Raw genomic sequence first — 21987 nt, forward strand, 5'->3', positions numbered from 1 at the left:
ACTATTTTAATATTACCTTTCACAATGGACTTGGCAACGCCCTCATACATCTGCTGTTGAGTAGTCTTGGGGCCAAGGGCCTTGTCAAACTGAAATGTCTTTCCCTGTGAAGGAAGGACCAACACACACGCGTGGTACGTGTTCATGTACACACAACCGCCTTACCCCCTGTAGAATCTGACTATCCGTAGGAGCGGAGACCACAGCCTTATCACCCGCTGACAATTCCTTATTGTTTAGTGGTCGAATACGACACACGACCTTCACGCTACAATCCGAAGACATTGTCTTATATCCACAGCTGACAGATGTGACTGAAATTCTGTATTAATCCACTAAAACTAAGTCTACAATTCGCTATATAAAACAGTATATATAGAATGGAATAATCTGGCTAGATCCCATATGACAAAATTCCCATCGTAATAGCTATTCTGTCGAGAGAGGTAAATCTTTAATCTCTTCTAATAAACGCCTTGATATTTAATATGCGCCCACAAGTGAGTTAATTAAATAATTTATTTGGGCGCTAAGTGATCGGCTTTGTGTGATGTCTACTTCAGAAAAACGCATCGATCTACCCGGAATAGTGAGTTGTACTAAACCATAAAGTTTTTAAGATGCTCTTTCCTTGTTTTTTGTTTGTTGATTTTGAGTGATTTTTGTTGTTGACTTGAAAACCCACAATCACATGTATACAGACACACAATCAACCTGATGTGTACGAAACACCGGATACCTCCACAACTACGGAGACTAAGAAATACGAGGATGACTCCCAGAGTGACTCTGTCAGCAAACTAGAGTGTGGTGTGGGTAAATCTTATGATGCGTTTAAGGGAAAAGCAGTCGACAGTCAAAACACTGGTATTTCAATAATTCTTTGTTGTATTTATGCAGTAATTATTTGTATTTACAGACTTTTCTGATGAAGTGAGGCAAGGATTTGGGTCATTGCCTGATTTCATCCCCAAGGATAGTGACAAACATGAAACTATGTTTGAACGCTACAAAAGACTTGAACAAGAAATAGCTGACCTTTTGACTGACATGGAGCACCTTAAAACAGTAAGCAACAATCATGAGATATGACATTTCCTTATTTAAACAATGACTTGAGACTTGTCATTGTTAGACCATGTATGACTGCTACATGTATAGAAGTGTTTCCTGTGAGGTACAAACCCAAACAACTTGTCATTATGTCACTAATTCCTGTGTATGCTTTGGGACTCCTATTGGTCGGGTAATATGATGTAATATGATAGGCGTGAAACTGTTAACTCTGTAGCTTTATGTAGACAACCAGGCTGGATTAGTTTGACTGTATTTCAAGATGTGTTTCGAATTACTGCACTAGATATTTCCAGTTATATTTCTATATTTGCATAGAATTACAAATTGCTACACTAAGTTTACAATTACTTGTGCATTATAAATTACCACTCTAGCTTTTCAATTATATGTGACTAGTATTTCAAACTACATTACTTGTGTAGTTAACAATATTCTGGAGGTCACCACATTGTATGTGTTGTGTTTAGGGTGGTGGTCAGCAGACAAGTGATGAAGCTTCTGATAGGACAGAAAATGCTGTGTCCGTGGAAGAGCTGAAGGTGTTGCAGCAGCAACTGAGCACGGTGGACCCCAATAAGATGATCAGAGATGAGATCAGTCCAGCCTATGGTAATCTGTTGACCAAGTGAGTGTACAATGTATTAGCTTCAAATCATCTCGTAACTCTATTAAGTTTATGTATCAGTTAGCTATTGCTTGTAGGAGGCCTAGTATACATGTGTAATAGACTAGCTACATACACTGGATTGGAAACTTGTATGATATCACAGAATAAATTGTTTGAAAACATATTGACTGTACATAACACAAGCATCTTATCATTAAGGCATCATCTATTTGGACCATTGGTACCTTGTAGTGCGTATACTCTCATACTTCTTGTAGTAGAGTCTATTTTCGGTTGGTTGACTAGGATAACAAAGCATTAAAGGTCACGTGCTTGAAAGTAGCCAGTGAGATCAGTATCATTAAGTTTAAACTAGTGCCGTCTGCCTGGTGTGAAATTTCATTGGTTATTTCTATTCACGTGATATTTTAGCATTTGGACAACCAACCTCAAATAGACTGTACTGCTATGTATTTACTTGCAGCATCATGTGACTAACCCCACAGACCACTTTCATGTACTTTACAAATGCACTCAGCTATGTTTCTTTGCCAAGTGGGTTATGATTTATTACGTAAAGCAGCATCTATTGTTGGACATCAATGGATTTTGTGACACCAATTTAACGATGATTATGAGGTTGCACTTTGAGGAATGTTCATGTCCTACCATTTGTTAGAATTAAGTTATGATTTTAGCACCTGATTGTGTAGGCATTGAGGCACCTTATCAACACCACAGTTTGTAATCTTGTAATTTAATATGACACACCAAGGTGAATGTCCCTGTTGTTCCCATAAGAGAAAGTCAGTACATTATGTTGTACCTAGTTGGTCATTTGATAGAAGAACTTTATTGTATGCTATTCTTACAGAGATTTAGCCTCCAAGCTAGAGACATCATCGACTAGTGGAGCAGCTGATAGTGGCCCCTCATCAGTGAGTTAGCCTCTCTCTCATTACAATGAAATCATAACATGTTTGTGTGTCCCAGGACGTGGCCATCTATGAGTTGTACCATAAACCAGAAACAGCCAAGTTTGCCCAACTGTCTAAGGTACTCAAATGTTGTATAACATCCTATATTGTGGTGTTGTATGGGTGCTGGTTGGTTTCTCTTTCTATACACAGGATATACTTCCTGTTGAGTACTTGCAGTATTCATAGTCCTTGTCTGGAGGAAGTACCTGATGTATATCTATTAGAGATGCAACAGTGTGTAGACGTATCAATATATTGCCTCTGGTGTATCACAATACAGCGATATTATTGCATGATACAAAGTGGAGTCTAAGCAATGGTCTATGTTGTTTTTAAAGTTGTTTTTTGTTTTTTTAAGAGAAATAAGTGAGCTAATTTTTCTTTGCGACGCATTACATACTACCCAGTTTAACCATAATGTACAATAGTTCGATTGTCAGCCATGTTAACAAACCACGATATGTCGATATATCACAATACGCTATATATCGATACGGTTTGAGTATGAATAGCATTCTACTGAACACTGATCACGGCACATTCTCCAGTATTAGGGCTGTGTGATAATAGTAAACCTGTATCTTGATAAGTGACAATTATTGATTTATTATCTTGATGATAATGTGACATCATTGGACTGTTTGTAAATGCAGTTTTACATAATAATTATTTGTTGACATGAAGTCACATAGTGCTCAGAAACTTTCCCAAATGGTTTGACTCCTTCCTACAAGATGTGGTTGACTTACAATAGATTCTACTATCTCAATAAGCTTATTTATGAGAGATGATCTAAATAATCTTTTTTATCTAATTATCTCCCAGCCCTACAGTACTATATACTGTAGTAAAGGTGGTCTTATATTTCAGCTCAGTCAACTAGAGGAACGTCTAGCACAACTGGAGGCTGTGGTGGGAATGGAGAACCCTGAACCGGTGGGTGTAGCATGTCTACAGAGCCCCACCCCTTTATGTGGAACTTGTTCTCCTGCAGAGTGTGGTATCTGGTGGACTAGATGGAGAGAAGAAATGTATTGCAGTAAGTATAGAGCAAATAATTTGAATGGGACAGTGTGATCATTCGGTGTAGCAGCATATTTTCCATTTGAAGTAGTACTGAAATGATTATTCGGATATTTGACTATTCAGTCGGCATGACACTACTTGATTAGTTAACGCACTATTCGTAAGCTGTGTGTGGGTAAAGCCAATCTAGAAGTTGTGAACAAAGTGGCATATTCATACTGAAGAATTATAATTCACCTTGGCTTTATATTTATAACCTTACTGCCCAAAAAAGATGTTCTTGCTTAAAGAATAATTGAATAATCAGTTGATATGTTTGCAACTATTCAAATTGTAAAAAATTGCTATTCATTTCAGCACTAATTTGAAGCCAGCCTCTGGAAGTCTTTCCTTTGGACTTTTGGGGCATTTGTTTAGTTTCCCAGGCATCTACTTTTGTTTGAATTTTTAAAATAATTTATCCTGATTGCACACTTTTTCAATGGTATAACTATGTGTTTTATTTGTACACAATAGGCTGGACTGGCTAGTTTACATGCCAAAGTTGCACTACTGGACCAAACACATGTAGCAGCTGCTGATATGAGACTACAGGTACGTTATAGTGACATTATGAAGGTCATTACTAACCCGTCATGTAGGGCCTACTGAACAGCATACGGCAGGTGAAGAAGGAACAATCACAACTACAAGGTTCTGACAGTCAGTCAAGAGTTTCGGAGGTGTACGACACCATGCAGAAGTGGGATAGTATAGCCTCACTCCTACCAGACTTGGTAAGTGCAAAACAATCTAATAGAACAGTCACCAAATCACTTATATAGATAGACCGTTTGCACACTCTGAAAGATCTCCATCAACAAGGTGTGTAGTTTTGCTAGTTAAATGTTGTGATATAATTCCTTGGAACAGCTGCAGATTTCTCAAACACAGTGACACAGTTAGGTGATGAACAAACTAAAATGACTTCTGAATTAACAGCCAACAGGAACCTCCTACTGCAGGTACGTCAGTGCCATTTAAATGGCTTCCTTTTACTATCCTGTGCAGCTCAAGACCACCTTTGCTAACAATGTGGCAGCCATTGAAACCAACTGTAATAATCTGGAAGCAAGAGTGACTGCCCTAATGAAGAAATAAATTATTTGTTCGTTAATATATTAGAGAATCAAGTTTGTGTTGTGTTGTTGTTGTTGTCTCATTATTTGTACAGCCATGACACATTTCACACAACATTGCACATGACAAAACTGTTAAAACATTCAAGTCAAATAAAATATTGCATAATATATTTTAAATAAAATTTCATTGTGCAGTGACAGATGACAATGGTTCACTTGTCGAGTTCCTCGCAACTCTTCCAATGCGAGATCTTGCTTGGAGACAAGGTGGTTGTTCTGAATGTAACAGGTGAACGTGCTCCATGTAGCGGGCTGTTTGAACGACTTGAAGGATTTGAGCGGTTCAAATAAGACAGAGGTGTGGCAGGACGGTCCAAGTTGTGCTGTGGTGACGCATTCTTCCATTGTCTTGATGGTAGCTGAGAGGTGCTACTTGATGAACCAAGTTGCTTGCCCCCAGATGAATTGACAGGCAAACTGGGTCTCCTGTCTATTAGACGGGAACTGTTTGGGCTAGGTAGAAACTGAAATGGTCCAGTTGGTGTGTACGAACATTTTCGAGTGTCATTGTTAACTGGTTTAGACTGAACAATGTAAGATGGTTTAGCATTTGAACGTCTTCTAGGTAATGTCTTCCATTCTGTTGTTCTCTCAGGATTCTTGTTCTGTGGTTCTGTTGACTGTGATAGCTTTCTTCTCAAACTGCTGTGTTTCTCTGGTTTGACATCATCATCGATGTCTAAGTCTAGAATCTGTAGTTGTGCCTCCATTGAGATCTTTGGTGATGAGGAACGTTTTGATCGATTGTTGTTACTGCTACCACTGCTACCAGTTTGTAATTGATTAACAGTGGTTGTAACAGGGTTCTTCTTTGGTTCTTCACTTGGTCTCTGCTGTTCTTGTTGTTTTTGTAATGATTTCTCCAACCCCACTTTCAGCTCAGACTTCAACTCTTGAATGGCTTCTAGTGGTATTTTTGGTGAAGGAAGTGGTTGGAATTTAGTATCTGCAGAGTCTGTACTGTCTTGATTTGTGTTATCATTTTGTATTGAATCCAATAAGGCTATTTGAGCATCAAGAGAGATCTTGGGTGATTTGTTCCTTCTACGTAGTGATTTGTTAACACCACCGTCCTCAGAAATGACACCCAGTGTGGCAGTCTGTCCCCCAGTAGCTGGTGACGTCGGTATGGGGTGGGGAGAAGGGGGCCATGCACTATCCATTGTGGTATTGGGATCTGATCCTTTACGGAGGAAGTCCATAACATCGGCATCACTTGTATTATCACTGAAGTTCATTGAGTTTCTCCGGTAGCTGTCACGAGAGTAATTAGGAAGAGACTCAGGATTGACCTTTTTCCGCCTCATAACTACACCATTCTTATTAGGGCTCTCTTCAGCTGATGCCTTTCCCCTTGTCTTCCTCCTCAACACAACTTGACTAGTAGAGTCATTCTTGTTAGTAGTAACTTCTGTAGCTGACTGGCTACCATGAGTGATAGTATTTGAACGAGATGATATTACGATGGACTCACTGACAGACTTGGTAACACAGCTACTATTGCTACCACTACTACTAGTCCTTTCAGACAATGTTATGACTGGATCACTGGATGATTGTGAGACATTGCTGCTACTGCCACTGCTGGTTGAAGGTGACGTTGTTTTTGAGTGTGGCAATTGCTTGACAGATCTTGTACTGCCAAAAGATCCAGTAGGAGTAGTGTATGGTGATGATTTAGGTGCAGACACATTGCTGCTTCCTTTGTCAGAGATTCTCTGGGAGCTTTCAAACGACGATGATGTTGATGAGATTTTATAAGTGTCAATTTCAACAACATCCTCAGTGTTTCTCTCTAAATATAAGGAAGAAACTTTTTCAGTAACTTTTGTCAAGTTGGGTTGTGAAGTTTTAATAGGAGTCAATGATGATGTTTCATCATCAGTCGGTTTACCAGCAGCTGGTGAAAAAGAGCTTGATGCCGAACTCAGTGGGGACACATCTAATGATGAGGTTGAATCTTGAGAGATGTCATACGGTGAATCATTGGAAGATAGTGACTCACAACAGCTGTCACTTTTCTGCTTCCCTTTAGATTTTGTTGTCACCCTCATGGTCGCTCTTTTAGCTTTACTCAGCCACGAGTGCTCCAGACTTTTTCTAGCTGTCATTCTTTTACTGTGGGAAGAAGAGAAATACATAGTGTAACCACTGGGCCAGTAACTGATAACACCACTGAACTGTGCCATCACCAATATACGCTACACGATCTAGTATTGCCCAATAACCCATTACAGTCAAGTACAAAGAGAAACACAGAGCTTCCCACAATTGCATGCATAACATAGAGAAGCCTCTCCAGTACATATCAGGCTTGTAACATCACAAGCACATACTTGTCTCTTCATACCACCCACTGCCCACTTAGTGTATTATAGAAATGTTACAATTTAATAATTAACACATTTTCGACTTTGAGTAGTAAAGAGTACTGGGTGATTTATGTTGTTTGTTGATTTAACATTTTTGAAATTGAATATTCAATGCACCAGTGATTGTTTTACTAAACTTCATCTAATTCCCTAACTCTACAATACAGGCTCCTGGTAACTGTTTAACAATATTTGATCAATACTCTCTCCACCTACAATAGATATGACCCCACCTCAGTGTTTACCAGCTACACTAATGGGGTTCAGTGGTGACAAGATTAAACAAATTACTATCACTAACTTTGCATCTTTCTTGAGTAGTCTGGCAATGAAATCTTTTGCCTCAGATGAAACTTTTTCAAAAATCTCATCATCAAAATCGTACGATACTTTGGAAACATTTAAGAACGTCTCAAGCTCTTCTTCACCTTGGAAAGGAGAGTACCCAGCCAACCTGTAAGATGACGGATAGTACATGTGGTATACTCACACACTGCACAATATTCAATGAGACATTCAAAGGGCTACAGTGTCTAATGACGTGCCTATCAGGATATAGTGCAATTATTCTTTCAATTGATTTTTTCCTTTCCAGTCAGCACATAATCACATAGCTGATAGCATTTACTAGATATGAGGTAATGTTCTTATGTCAACCAGTCCTCCTATCCCCTACATGTTACTTATAATAACTAGCCAACCTAGTACTGCTGATGAGGCATTACCATAATAGAGGACATGTTCTATACAACACTGTTTGACACATAAGGCTGGGTGCTGGTAGAAGTATTCCCTAGCAAGGTAGTTGGTTTATATAACAACAAATGACTACTATAGACTAGGTATGGTAATATTGGTGACTGGAGACAGAGACACTAGCAAACATCACTATGAATAGGATCAGGTAATCATGTTAGGTAATTGACAGGTTCCATACAAGCATTGTCTGTTATGGTAATCACCTAACTGTTTGAAGATTTCCTTTGAACATTTTGAGGATAATTCTGTGCAGAGTGAGCTTGGTGTAGTGTATGCGTGTGTGCATTGTGCGAGCATATTATTCATTATTTTTGTGTGTGCATATGCCTTGTGTTTGTACACACACACACACTGGTGTTTTGTTGTATGTGTGTGGCATGTTAGTTAGATACACAGAAAGTATTAACCACACAAACTACACATAAACAATTCACACTAAGCCATCAAGTTAGACTAAACACAGATGAGGTTAAGGTTCACCATACCATCATGATACTGATACCCCAAGTGTATTACAAATAATTTATCCATCATCTTATCAGGGATCACTACACTCTACACAGTAAACAAACAACCACAAAGAATTTAAATCTATTAGTGCCCACAATTTTGCCAGCTATGCACTATATACGTTAATGTTAATACCTAAGCTACTGATGTGAAAGAATCCTGTTGTAAATGTGCGAATATATTAACACATCAAGTTTAACTAAATATAAAAAGAAACAAATTCATCCAGTCCATTCTAGTCAAGGGAGTTAACATCTTAACAGCACAGCTCAAGCCACAGCTAAACAAATGGTCATATATTGTGGGAGCAGTCAGATGGAAAACAACCATAGGATAATTGCAGAGAATGTAATTACAAACAAGTCATCTACATATACGGTCATGCTTGTAGCTCCATTGTATGGCAGCAACAGTTGTTACAGTGATAGAATGACAACTGGTAACTTATTTGGTGTGAGAACCATTGATAGCTATTAGTATGTCAGCATGAAACTTCACTGTGTCACATTGACTATACACTATATATATATATAGGTATTGCTTTGTGGTATTAGAAAAATAACAGCATTTGCAAGAAAGGATGGAAACCAACATTGCACCGTATCCTTTAATGGGACGTATAGTATCTATTGTACTCAACAGGAGGTTATAATTTTTTTACTGATATCGTATTATTTGTCAGAGCTTATTGTACTGTTACAACTACTTAACTATTACACAGATAACTTGAACTAAACTGTCAGGTACACTTTACACTACATCAAAAGTACACGGTACAAGAGGACATGGACACGTACACTCGATCTTACACACGTAGTTACACAACACTTACAAGGCATAGGTCATAGCTCCAATACTCCACATGTCGGAAGCACATGACAAAGGTTCATAATTCAAAATCTCAGGAGCTGAATGTGAAAAACAAAACGCATGATAAACAACACATCTGCAAGCCGACGCCTTACAAGGAGTTAACATGACTTGGTCAGACAGCATGACAAGCAGAAGGACACATATACAGGCAATGCAGGGAATGATAGACATAGTTCTGGACACTTGAGACACTGGTATGCATGAGGATAACAATGGGAAAATTGTTTGATACTGATTTGATTGTGCTAGAATGTCATACCACCAATAACCATTGGCCATGAAAGACTGTGATAAGACTTCACTTAAAGCTCTCTATACAAACTAGAGTGATGCTTAAGACAATATTAACTAATTCTTTTCTTCACACTAATATCCCAGTGCTTTTTAGGCAATGTAGCGAAGCTAATGCTTTTCCAACACCTCAATTATTGATGTCTGTCTAGCACAAGTAGTCACATGACCCAGCACTATATTCTCCAATACACAATTTAAAGCAACTCTACAACATCTAATGTTTCTCCATATGTTACAGGCCTACTGGTGTACATGAGCTCAATATAAATTAAGGATTGTTGAGTCAATACTTCTCTGACTCAATAGGGAGCCTTACGCCTCAGATGAGATTAACTGGGGACCAAATTAGATATGAATTATTAAAACTTTCAACATATTATACAGCTACAACCAGTCCAGTTACTATAGAGACTCAACAGCCAGCTAATGATATTCACTATAACATATTCATGGGAACAAGTTAAATGTATTAAGTAAACACCATACTGTACTGTACTAATAAGCCAGCTTGCTATAACTATGACAGCAGAACAGGTTGTCTTGTGTCCCACCATAGTCAGCATATATCACTGTGGTGATCACTTTATACAGACACATTTTACAAATGGGTTATAGTGAAACCACATTAGATATGATAAAACAGTTTTTATTAAGATCATAGTTAACACATGTAACATTCTTCCTGTTGTTAACATAGTGTAAACAAACATAACAACAATGCTTAAATCAGTCACACATCAAAGGTTTCCTGGGTTTTTCTCTATGAAACACTTGAACTACTCACCAACATATTCAGGAGTTCCCACAAGATTGCGACATTGCTGTCCTGGTCTTATCTGCATGGCTAACCCAAAATCAGCAACTCTAATCACTAATTCCTCGGATTCTGCCAGGAGTATGTTTTCCGGCTAAATAACCACAACACACATTAATTACACTGATATGCACGCATACATTATACAAATATGCACATTTCAGTTATTATATAACATTATCACTTAACTGAGAAAGGTTAATCAGTCGTATAAACAAAGCCATGGTCAATTTATGACGTTGTGTAACCAGTTTCAGTATAGCCTTCTAGTGGTAATGGTTTAGTGACCACCAACTTTCAAGTAGGTGAGAATTATCAATGGTATGTCTGACAAACCTGAAGCATGCAAGTGGTCATCAACAGGTGTAGAGGCTACTGTCTAGCTTATGTAAGCTGTTACAAAGTGACACTTAGTTGAGCATGAATAACTATGATAATGTTAACAACATGCACATCAAAATTCCTGGATGTATGTTGCTTAATAAAAAGACTTAACTTTTTCAGTATCATGTAAACAATCTATTCAGACAAATGAATGGATTTAAGTAGGCAATTTCTCAGAATAACATTGACCAAAACATTGTCTTTTAAAAGGGCATTCGTATGTGTTTCAAAAAGGAAGCTAAAGGTTTGTATACAGTCTACCAACCTTTAAGTCGAGATGTACAATTCCATGATCGTGGAGATGAGTAACAGCATCCAGTATTTGGAAGGTAACTTCTCTAGCCTGTTCTTCACTCAATGGCTCCTGTGCTATCAGCCTGAATAGCTCACCGCCCTTAGCTCTATTGTGGTAATAAACAAGATGATAGGTGTTATCACAGCCAGTTAATCTGGGCAGCTGTTTATATACTACGTAACTGTGGCTAACCAATACGAAAACTCTAGCACATTCCAAACAGTTTTCTCCTCACATTTCTAAAACAATCACAATCTCTCTCTGCGACTCGTAGACTTCATGTAGCTGTATCACTCCTGGATGACACACCGCTTGTCTCATTATATCAATCTCAATTATTATCTCTTCTCTGCAACTCACTGCCCGCCTTCGTTTCCTTAGAAACTTGGCAGCGTACACGCAACTAGTTCTCTTGTCAGTACATTTCTTAACGACAGCAAATTTTCCCCTACACAAACGAATATCAAAAAATTCAACTTAACACTAATGCGGTGTCTAACGTTTACGTTACTATCTACCACATCGTCTTCCTTACCTGCCTAGCTCGGGTCCTATCTCATAATAGTCCTCAAATGGATCAGTTTTGATGAGTTTCTCCACTTCAGTACAAGATGATAAAGGCATCATACGACCAGCGTATTGAAAAACACTTCGACTGCTGTCGACCACTCGCTACGTGATAATTACCTCACTGACCCAGACATGCGGCTTGTAAACGTTGCCCTGGTAACTACGGCGTGCGAGTTCAAACCACTTCCACTCACGAAATTTAAATAATTTTAATGTACATTTTCTTTATTATGCGTGTGTGTGCTGCTGCTATGTTAAACTACACCAACATCCCTCTGTAGTTTGATTATTAGTATCTGATAGTCCAAAGCCTTCACTAGGTTGGGCCGAGTCTGTAGTATACAGTCCTGGAGTTTGAAGTATTTTGTGTACAAGTTCTTCGAATGCTTCTTGTACTCCGTCTCTTGTTTTTGCACTACATGGGAACGAGGATTATATTTAATATTTGATGAACATTCTTACAATAGGTGTAGCCAAATTATATGCCAGACATTACCTTGATTCGATAAATAACATGGAATTTCTCCTAGCAAATTGCATGCCTTCCTGACGTTCTACATCTCGGCCACTCTAAGGAGGACATTACAAAGTGAAAGTGTTACATTAATCTGATATAGTCTCACCTTGTCAATTTTATTGCCAACAAGCATTTTGACTAGATCTTTCTTAGTTGCATAAGTGTCTAACTCTGTTAACCACATTTCTAAGCTGTTAAACGTATCTCTCTCGGTAACGTCATAAACTACACAATTACAAAAAACACAAACATATTAATTAAGTCATTTGAGTTTACAATAGCACAAATCAGCACACTAAGGGATGCCATCAAGTTGAAGAATGATAATACCGATCAGTGGAAGACATTCAACGACAATCAACAATGTTACATAAATGGTAAGCTATGCAGCTCCAATTGCCAGCAACACAAACAAGCAATCTCAATATACACCACATCACTGCTGAGCATATCTGAGACCAAGGAATATGTCTGTAGCTAATCCATCTACTAATTGGTCACTAATAAAAAAAGTCTAGCAGAAACCTATACCAGTGTCTATAGGTGGATCGTTTGTGTCTATTAACACAATACAAAAGACATGATGACTGCTCTATATCTTTATAACAGACAGACTAACAGACAGATCCATATCACATTAAATAACAAGATTACGAAAAGAATCACTGTTAATGTATATACACGACTCTGTATACCATTCCATATAGGCTACAGCCATTGATAATATCAACAATACAACCTAACTAGAAGTGAGGCCTTGTACTATCACATTTCCAACACGTTCATTGAAATAGTATCAAATTCTGGCACACACACACATAGCTAGAAGGTTCCAGATGGTACTATGACCTAGTAGCGTTCAATTGGTGGAAATACAGGCCACTGGTTGCCTGGAGAGTACCTTAAAAGGTGAACAATACTGAAGGCTCAATGATAACATTCTCTGTACAAATATCCTTATCATGTTGGCTGACATAATATTATGATATCATAAGGGGTTACAATAATTCCTTCAACAATCTGCAGTGGGGGCCAGATCTGGTAAGGGCATGATGTATGTAAGTGTGCTTCTCTTCCCACACACACACATACAATGTGTTTTATATATCAATGACAAATAGTAAGACTCCTACATACAATGTGGTTGAATCAACTAACCAAGTATGACACCCTGTGCACCACGATAGTAACTTGGTGTCAGCGTACGAAATCTTTCTTGGCCAGCTGTGTCCTAAAATGACAGACAGACAGACAGACACAGGTGATGACATAAACAGAATAGAATGTATAACAATAATTGTAAGCTTACATTCTAGTAATAATTGGGTAAATCAGCTTAAACAGTACCAATATGGCATCTTGGTTTAGTACAAATTTCTCTCATACTACTACAACACATGGCTTCACAAGCCAAGCCAGGATGGTACCACAATCGCTGATATTATTTCTTGATAATGCAAACAAATCAAATATGAAAACCTGTGACTAATAGCCTATGGCAAGGCAGTTACAGTTTGTGTGTACACTATAAGTTGGCCATAAACTGTGTTTACATTGTACCATATGTCCATTAGTTGGAACATAGTAATACACGAACATACAGGAATGTTATGTACCAAAGATCAAACACTGTCTTGCATATGTTAAAATATATATCATTGACATGAACCACAATGAACAACACTAAATTTGTTATGCACAACACAACACATACTGTACATAATGTACACTACATGTATGCACGTACACACACTACATGTATGCACGTATACGCACTACACATGTGCATGAATGACCTAAGGTGTACAAAGTTACATTAAATCAAATACTCCTAAGACATCAAATCACTTCCTTTTAAGACCCTTTACAGTCCAGACCACCTTATACTGATAGTAACAGATAAATTATATTATTACTAAGCTGTAATACTAATCAACAGGTGTGGAACAATTACAGATGATAACTTATTATAAGGTAAGATTACAGCACAACACACAGACACCCATGTTATTGCTTCATGTCCATTTTAATATGTTGTGCCAATAAATGCTTCAAATTAGCAACAAAACAGTAAATAAATTGGAACTAATCTAATATGCTATTATATGATACTACACAATTGGGTCTGATATCATATAAATATTTAACAATAGCAAGCATGGAAAACTTCACAATTAAGCTATCTACTGTACCTACCCATATTGACAGCTTTAGTCTCTTTCCAGCTATTGCCATAGACTTGACTTTAAAATCAACACCTGTAAGATAGCAGGTTAAATATCACATAGGGTTCATCTGTATAGTTACCTATTGTAGCCGACTGTTCTGGATCAAAAGTGTCATTGACAAATCTCAACAGAAGACTAAAAAAAAGAGTATACATACTGTAATATGTGTACATGCATGAAATGTGTTATTTTCAGTTATTGAGGTAATGTGTGTATTTACACTATTGAGAGCTTCAATCACAAAATACATACAATCTCTAGAATAGGTGACCCATTAGTGATCTGACTCTGTATATCATCCTCTTCAAATATTTTATGAAAATTAAACCGGCAATAATTTCACAATGTCCTGTTTAACAAAAGACGTATGTACATATGAATGACAACCTCTTTAAGTCGTTAGGACACAGACATAACTCCTCATCGATATACATGATCAACAGTTCAAAGTGTTATGAACCCTCAACGTAACATATAGGCTATACCAGAGAAAATAAACCAAGCTGGGTACAAAAGCTGAACAGTTTTATGTACCATAAACGACCGAAAGTTTGGTGAGGCTAAAGTGGGATGAACTCATTAAACTTTATTTGCATAAAATTTATTGCACATTGCAAACTCTTTTGTCTTGATCTGTTGATTGCTAAGCTTACGTGTTGATCGCCAAATGTTTTGTCATTTACGCTATAACATTTTTATTGTATAAGGGCCATTCACAAGTGGGGGAAGATGATGGGAAATGCTATCATAATACTAATTGATGTTGATTTACTCCTCCAAAAGAAACTTCCCAATAGCTTAGCAATTACAACAGATATTGCTGGGGAAACTGAGCCATCATCAATCAGCCATATACACACACTACTACACATCCTGTGATGACATCACAATACAGTACAAGTCACAAGAGATGACATAACATTTCAACTACACTGATAAACGTGGTGGTCATGTGATCCCTGTATACGGCAGTATGTGATGTAATATGAAGTGTGTCAGTTTTGATTGGTTAAATCTTGATATGGTACGATAGTGTTAAGTATGCTGCACTTGATCAAATTAATTATAACTGATACATCAATTAAATGCCGTAAAATGATTTAAGCAGTAAGCTATTGTACATACAGTGGACCATGACATTTCTAGAGCAATAGAGAAAAGTCAGAGATAAAATATATAGTAGTAACAGTATGGAGCTAGAACCAAACTTTGTCCGAGGTCTTTTCTATTGTCTCCATATTTTAAGAGTTCCTCTACCTAAACCTAACGGCCACTGATAGTGAGGCTGTGCTCAACAAGTACTTGGGTACCAAAAAATTTAATGAGCATATTTCCAAGTTGTGAAAAACTGTTATAGCGTTGAGATGCGAATTCTAACCAACCAGGACATGCATGCCAAGTGAACATCTACACATTTCTTTGTTTCAAATATCTTAATCACCTGTTAACAGTCAGTACGTACATGCATCTCCTTCCATGAGTAATAAAACAAGTTTTTTTTTCATAGTCATGCATGCACCTTGTACTCAAGTCTCGGCTCTAGATCTGTGGTACTGGATGTATGTAATACCCCTTGGTTCTTGTAAGTCAGTGTGTGCATCATTGCTTAGAGAAAGAAGTGCAACACATGTCACACAATATGTTACAACATGTAGGGGTACAGTGTATACTTAGCAGAGGATATGCACACTATATTATTCGAAAGAAAAATGATTAATTAAAGTGTTGTGTGGCGCTTTCCAAACAAGTTGACAGTGAACAACTATTGAAAATCTGAAAATTCCATGTGTTGCAAATGCTGCTATAACACACCACTAATGCTATGGGCAGCTTTCGCTTGCCAGTTGTACTACCTCCTACGTAGGTAGAAGAAGCCACTGCTCTGTAAAAAGCGCTGATAACTGGTCTACTGTCCACGTAATGAATCGATTCGCACTTCCCACTATACATTCGTTCACCATCATGAAGTGTTAAAAAAAACCACGTGTTTATTAGAGTGCTTTTGGTATGCATATCGTCTATTGTTACCACTACAGAGCATTTGAACAATTTGATCATTACAGTCCTAGTAAGGCTCTGGAGCACCATCAAAGAGCCCCTCCAATAATAGAATAGTGATGTAACAATTGAGACTACATTACATAATATCCCCACAACACTCAGTACATGACCACTCTACTCTGGCTGCAATTCTTAACTGCAACAATTCTAGACATGTATACCAACAATCATTAAGAAAATATGTGATGGAATTTGTTCTAGGAAGATAACAACGAATTGTACTTAACAAAGTGAAGCAAATCACATTAGCACCTCAATAAACAGTAATGGATTCATTTCCTCTGATCCATGCAAAAGGAGGGAAATTTGAAAAGCATGTCACTTGTATTCCAAGAACATTCTTCAAAGTGGGCAAGTTATAATAGCCGGAACCGGAATCAGGAATGGAACAGAACGGTCACTCCGATAACTCCACTATCAAGCACACTAGTTGTATGAGGATAAGTTTTTGGTGAGTTTGAGGCGAGCTAGGGTTGGCCTGGCTTTCCCGGGACGCTCGGGCCAACCCTAGTTCGCCTCGAACTCACCAAAAACTTACCTTCATACAGACGGTGAAAGACATCATTATGCTTAACAGGCAAACCTTGGGTTAGCGTTAGGGTTAGGGTCGGGTTCAGCTTTGGTTTCTTCTTCACCTGGTTTAGTCATTCCGTTCCATTCCATTCCTGATTCCGGTTATTATAACTTGCTTTCAAAGTGACCACCTCGCAATGACCTCCACAATGATCACAAGTATCCAATCACACAACGACACATTTGCTGCCTGTCCAGTGATCATCAAATTGATACTATGTATATTGACTTAGCACGTACTCAAAACAACAATGAGTAACTTACTTACAACATTTAGATTAGACTGCATAAGAATGGATACGCCATATATGTACATTACAGAGACCTAGTCCAGAAGCAAGCATCCTCTAGATAAGGGGAAAAGGACACCCAGAACTCTTACACATATTAAACTGTTTCATGGCGGTCTATGAGTGAGCTGACCAGTGAGAAGAGTAAACACATGTACAAGCGTGTAGTGAGAGAGAAACCAGTTGTACAGGTGTAGCAGCACAATAAAGTATACTTGTGTGCAAGTACACCCAGTGCGTGTGGTTAGGCACGTGTGGTTAGGTATGCAGAGCAAAGTTCCAGGTTTGATTGCTGTAGCTGTTGACCATGCAATGAGTTGAGTTGTCTCTGCAGAGAATTTCTCACAATTAGGCATGTAACAAGAAGCATGACATTACTGCAGCCTGAGGTATTTAGGTGTTAGTACAGAACTTGCTCTGAACAATATCATGGGTACATAAAATATTTGTACAGTATGTATGTGGTCGATCCTAATATGTTCTCTCATGGCTAGGAACGTACAATAAAACATCTTGAAACTGAATTCCAATTTTATAGCTACAATACAATGACACAACTGTGTGTACATAATGAGTACAATAAGAGGATCTGTCAAGAACAATTTGTTTAAACAAAATGAACAACACCGAGTGGATTACAATTTGACCATGATCTACATAAAATGTACATAATAATCCATACATGTACTGTACTCGTAGATTTTATGGTCATGAAATGCACAAGATTCCTGTACAAGACTTTAAAAATGGTGGCAATTTGATGTTTGTAGCATACAAACAGATTATAACTAAACAGTAATACCATCTGCAGTAGCTCTAGCTGGAAGCTGTGATTTGAAGGAGACAGTTTACAATTGCCATCTGGCAGCTGCATTTATGAGTAGAGTCATGTGTTTGGGTAGAGAAAAGCAATGTAGACTGCATACTTGTATAGTGTGTAAGACACACAGTTAGTTTTCAAATAAGGATAAGATACCTTTGATAGGTAAGACTTGCTTGCAGAATTCCAATGACAATTACTACTGTAATTGGTCTAAGCAAATGATAGAAACTAATAGCACTACATTTGACATGCTCAATAACATCGACTTTAAAATATCAACGCATGATTTCTTAATTTTAGACTAACTACTATATAATAGTTGTATTGGTGTCCATGGAAACCAAACCTCACACAGTACAAAAATGCTTCCGTTTACAAGACACAATGATCTATACTAGCAAAAGTATAACGTAGTGGCTATTGACAGCTATTGACACTGACCAAGCAATTCAAGTATCAACCACACTAGCTGTCTGAGGTTTGGAGAGGGTGAAGCGACCATCCCAAAGAAGCCGGGCCAACCCTTACTCACCTTGAACTCACCAAAAACTTACTGGTCTTCTTAATATGGCATCCTTTTTGACTCACATTTACAGGGTACATAACAGAAGTCAGCAGTTAGCACTGGTAGCTGAATGGTTAGTATAGTGGACTAGCAGTGTTCAAGTGTTGGGGATCCACTTTTTTTTCTCTACATTTTTTTTGTCTAAATTTTTGCCTGTCAGTGTCAATAGCTTTAAATGGTGCTTATGTTGACACTGATGAGTGTATAGCCTCGGCCAAAGTATAGCCACACCATCCATTTGACCCCCAAATGTCTATGATTAGACTTAGGAGAACGAGTCAATTACACTTGAGTGCACAACTTCTGTAACAAGGCTGGTAAATATTCATTGATTTACAGCTAATAATGGTAACAGATATGAGCAAGAGTTCATAATATTTGTATGGGGGAGAGTGTCTAACTGCCAGTATGGCCTGTACAAACACACTGCTACAAGTTCACCTTTGATCATATGTATACCTCTAGCCTGATCCTACTGATGACAGAGAACTGTTGATAGGTGATGATTGGTGTTGATAAGGTCAAGCCTTTCTTCTAAGAGAAGCCTGAGGTGTTACTTGCAGCAGTGCCTTTGCTGAAATTACTCCAGTTAGATACTCTCCCCCATACAAATATTATGAACTCTTGATCAAGAGTTCATAATATTTGTATGGGGGATATAAACATAAGAGACAGATGTTTCAAAAAAGTATGAATCACATATTTTCTGCAAACAGATTGAATGTCGATATCAGTGTACTAGCTGTTAACTTTAGCTGGATGGTGTACAAACCAGATTCCCATGATATTGTCCGGGCAATATGCAAACCCACGCGGTGCCTTTGAACGCCCACACTAAAGTGGTATATGTATGTGATAAATGGAGTCATGTTTTATCGAGATTAATTTTTAGTAACTTAATCATTGCCACAATATGTCCTACACGTCACACTGTTAAAGGGATCATACATGTTACTGATAATAATGTTATTATCATCAATAACTAAGGTAGACTACACCCCAAATAGGATAAAATGATTCCAAAATTATACTACATGTTTAGACATGTTTGCAGATTTCACGACATGGAACTAATGGATAATAAAGGTAAGAGACTGGTTAGCGTGATGTGGCAATGTGAAATAGTAGTCCACCAAAAGAAACTAGACTTAAGTTTTGGTATCAACGCAAAACCACACGCATTTGTCTTGTAAGTATTAAGTATGTACCTTGCCCCTTGCTGTAGTGCGTAAACGTTAACATAGCGAACTGCCACCTCTCCCAATACCCTCTGTACAAGTGTCCACACTATTGCCAACCATTTAGTGCTTTGACATCATTGTGGAGAAGGTCCATTGATCATGTTGACCACTAAACCTTCAGTGTTACACAGGTTTTAATAGTTCTTGTGCACCAAAAAATTTCAAGTGGAAGTCACGTGGGATAATTATAGTTTGAAGTTCAAATTGAATCAACTTGATTGGCCGAATTGTTGTACATGTGATTTCGCTTGTTTTTGTGGTCGCGCAATAACCATTAGAACTTGTGTAACAATATACTCTCTGAACTATGTGATGTGCATGTTTGTTGGAGAAAATTTGAATTATATTTACCTCACTTGTATGGTTTATGTCCATTGCAAAAAAAGCATCAACTGTAGGTCGATCTGTGACAGCAATGAACGTCTTAACTGGATAAAATTTCACCTGGACCTGTGACTTAAAGCATTTTATCATTGATTTGAACTGCAGGCCACCCAATGTCTAGTCAGGCGCAGTGTGAATAGGCTCAAAAGTTTTGGCCAGTTTTATTCTCTATTCTCCTATGCGTACCTGTGCTCTACCAACAGCACCATTAGTCAAAACATGTTTGCTGGGGCTTTGAAACATATTCTGTCGTTGGAGATATGTTACATATCATGAGTTGTGTATAAATTCAAAACCCTGGCTTTAAATATGCATAGTCATTAAAGAGTGGGCTTTTAACTCTTCGCCTTGTCTTGATTCATTGTAAAAATATTTTGTGGCCTTAACTATTGACTTTGACCGCGGATCTACCTACAGCAAGAGCCTGTGTGATGAGATCCTTTTGTTCTCAATTACTGGGCGATAAATTTCAAATACCAAAATACAGACCTTGATTTGCCAGTTCCGCTGTCTCCTATGATAAGAATCTTCAACGATACCGTCTCCATGTGTGCGTCCTGAAACGTGCACTATTTAGAACAACCAGAAAAGGGTACAGTCAAGTGCCAAAACCTATGATAATAACATAACACACTTATTCAGCTATTCCTACACTAACACATTAGCCACAAGTAATATTAGACTGCATACCAGTATTTCATTCAACAACTGGTGTCGCACGTGATCCCGTCCTCTGCTCAGAAAGTCACACACGAGGAGGAAGGTGAGTTATTTTATCTGGTCGGTACTTGTAGATCCTTTGAGAAGTGTCTTGTTTAACGTGTTATAGGCTTCGAGCATTCCTTTCTTCTTGTTTTAGTGATGGATTTGTATTGTATGGATGGTTTGTTGTCGTATTGCGTGGCATTAACTGGAATTTGTTGTAGGTCAACATGGGCAAGTTTATGAAGCCAGGGAGGGTTGTACTGGTGTTGGCCGGACGTTATGCAGGAAAGAAGGCTGTTATAGTTAAGAACTATGATGATGGGTCGAATGACAGACCATACGGACACGCATTAGTGGCCGGAGTAGCTCGCTATCCCCTCAAAGTTACTAAAGGAATGGGGAAGAAGCGAATGAAGAGACGTTCAAGAATAAAGACCTTCTTCAAAGTCACTAACTACAACCACATGATGCCAACTAGGTGAGCATGGTTTAGAGTGGTGATGCTATCCATGTGTTGTGTGTAGGTATTCAGTGGATGTGCCGATTGATAAAAATGTAGTGAACAAAGATTCCTTCAAAGATGCATCCCATCGGAGGAAGGCAAGGGGTGAAGTTAAGCAGAAATTTGAGGAGAGGTACCATGCCAAGATTAGTATTTGATAATTTCAATTTTACTATGTAATTTTTGCAGATATCAAACTGGGAAGAATAGATGGTTTTTCCAGAAGCTAAGATTTTAAACTACTCAACATCAATGTATTATTTGTGTCATTACTTAAAAAGAATTTTGATGTCAAAATTCCAACTTCCTTCTAACCGGTTGGGTTCTTTATTAGTCCCTAGTCTGGCAGATATAGT

General features: G+C 38.0%; 5 protein-coding genes across 6 annotated transcripts in view; 2 read left to right on the top strand and 3 right to left on the bottom strand.

Annotated features, from left to right (window-relative positions):
* Positions 1-487, bottom strand: part of LOC136248831 (kinesin heavy chain-like) — a 22877-nt gene extending 22390 nt beyond the window's left edge. The window contains exons 1-2 of the mRNA XM_066040645.1: positions 166-487; positions 17-104 (exon numbers count right to left, since the gene is read on the bottom strand). Of these exons, the coding sequence (XP_065896717.1) occupies positions 17-104; positions 166-285 (208 nt within the window). The 5' untranslated portion in view covers positions 286-487. The remainder of the gene's footprint in view (positions 1-16; positions 105-165) is intronic.
* LOC136248834 (dynactin subunit 2-like) lies at positions 456-5009 on the top strand. The gene is made up of 13 exons (XM_066040648.1): positions 456-589; positions 702-867; positions 920-1068; positions 1545-1702; positions 2559-2622; positions 2678-2740; positions 3535-3600; positions 3659-3703; positions 4207-4284; positions 4332-4466; positions 4515-4554; positions 4603-4694; positions 4741-5009. The coding sequence occupies exons 1-13, from the start codon at positions 551-553 to the stop codon at positions 4828-4830; spliced, it is 1185 nt and encodes a 394-aa protein (XP_065896720.1). The 5' UTR covers positions 456-550; the 3' UTR covers positions 4831-5009.
* LOC136248832 (death-associated protein kinase related-like) lies at positions 4849-11877 on the bottom strand. Its single transcript, XM_066040646.1, has 7 exons — positions 11708-11877; positions 11408-11620; positions 11143-11278; positions 10464-10587; positions 9345-9420; positions 7545-7697; positions 4849-6989 (listed from the first exon to the last, which is right to left on the bottom strand). The coding sequence occupies exons 1-7, from the start codon at positions 11797-11799 to the stop codon at positions 5024-5026; spliced, it is 2760 nt and encodes a 919-aa protein (XP_065896718.1). The 5' UTR covers positions 11800-11877; the 3' UTR covers positions 4849-5023.
* A 49-nt stretch (positions 11878-11926) lies between these two features.
* Positions 11927-21266, bottom strand: LOC136248835 (ras-related protein Rab-18-B-like). Of its 2 annotated transcripts, none has more exons than XM_066040649.1 (8): positions 21115-21266; positions 20914-21036; positions 14567-14622; positions 14456-14517; positions 13418-13490; positions 12366-12484; positions 12239-12312; positions 11927-12157 (listed from the first exon to the last, which is right to left on the bottom strand). In XM_066040649.1, the coding sequence occupies exons 2-8, from the start codon at positions 20970-20972 to the stop codon at positions 11992-11994; spliced, it is 609 nt and encodes a 202-aa protein (XP_065896721.1). In that variant the 5' UTR covers positions 20973-21036; positions 21115-21266; the 3' UTR covers positions 11927-11991. The 2 variants fall into 2 exon arrangements, with proteins under 2 accessions (XP_065896721.1, XP_065896722.1); XM_066040650.1 differs by having other exon boundaries at positions 21083-21166.
* Positions 21031-21934, top strand: LOC136248836 (large ribosomal subunit protein eL27-like). Its single transcript, XM_066040651.1, has 4 exons — positions 21031-21187; positions 21351-21607; positions 21654-21764; positions 21821-21934. The coding sequence occupies exons 2-4, from the start codon at positions 21357-21359 to the stop codon at positions 21867-21869; spliced, it is 411 nt and encodes a 136-aa protein (XP_065896723.1). The 5' UTR covers positions 21031-21187; positions 21351-21356; the 3' UTR covers positions 21870-21934.
* The last annotated feature ends 53 nt before the right edge of the window (positions 21935-21987 follow it).

The sequence above is a fragment of the Dysidea avara genome, chromosome 3 (assembly GCF_963678975.1).
Source record: "Dysidea avara chromosome 3, odDysAvar1.4, whole genome shotgun sequence".
NCBI classification, from domain to species: Eukaryota; Metazoa; Porifera; class Demospongiae; order Dictyoceratida; family Dysideidae; genus Dysidea; species Dysidea avara.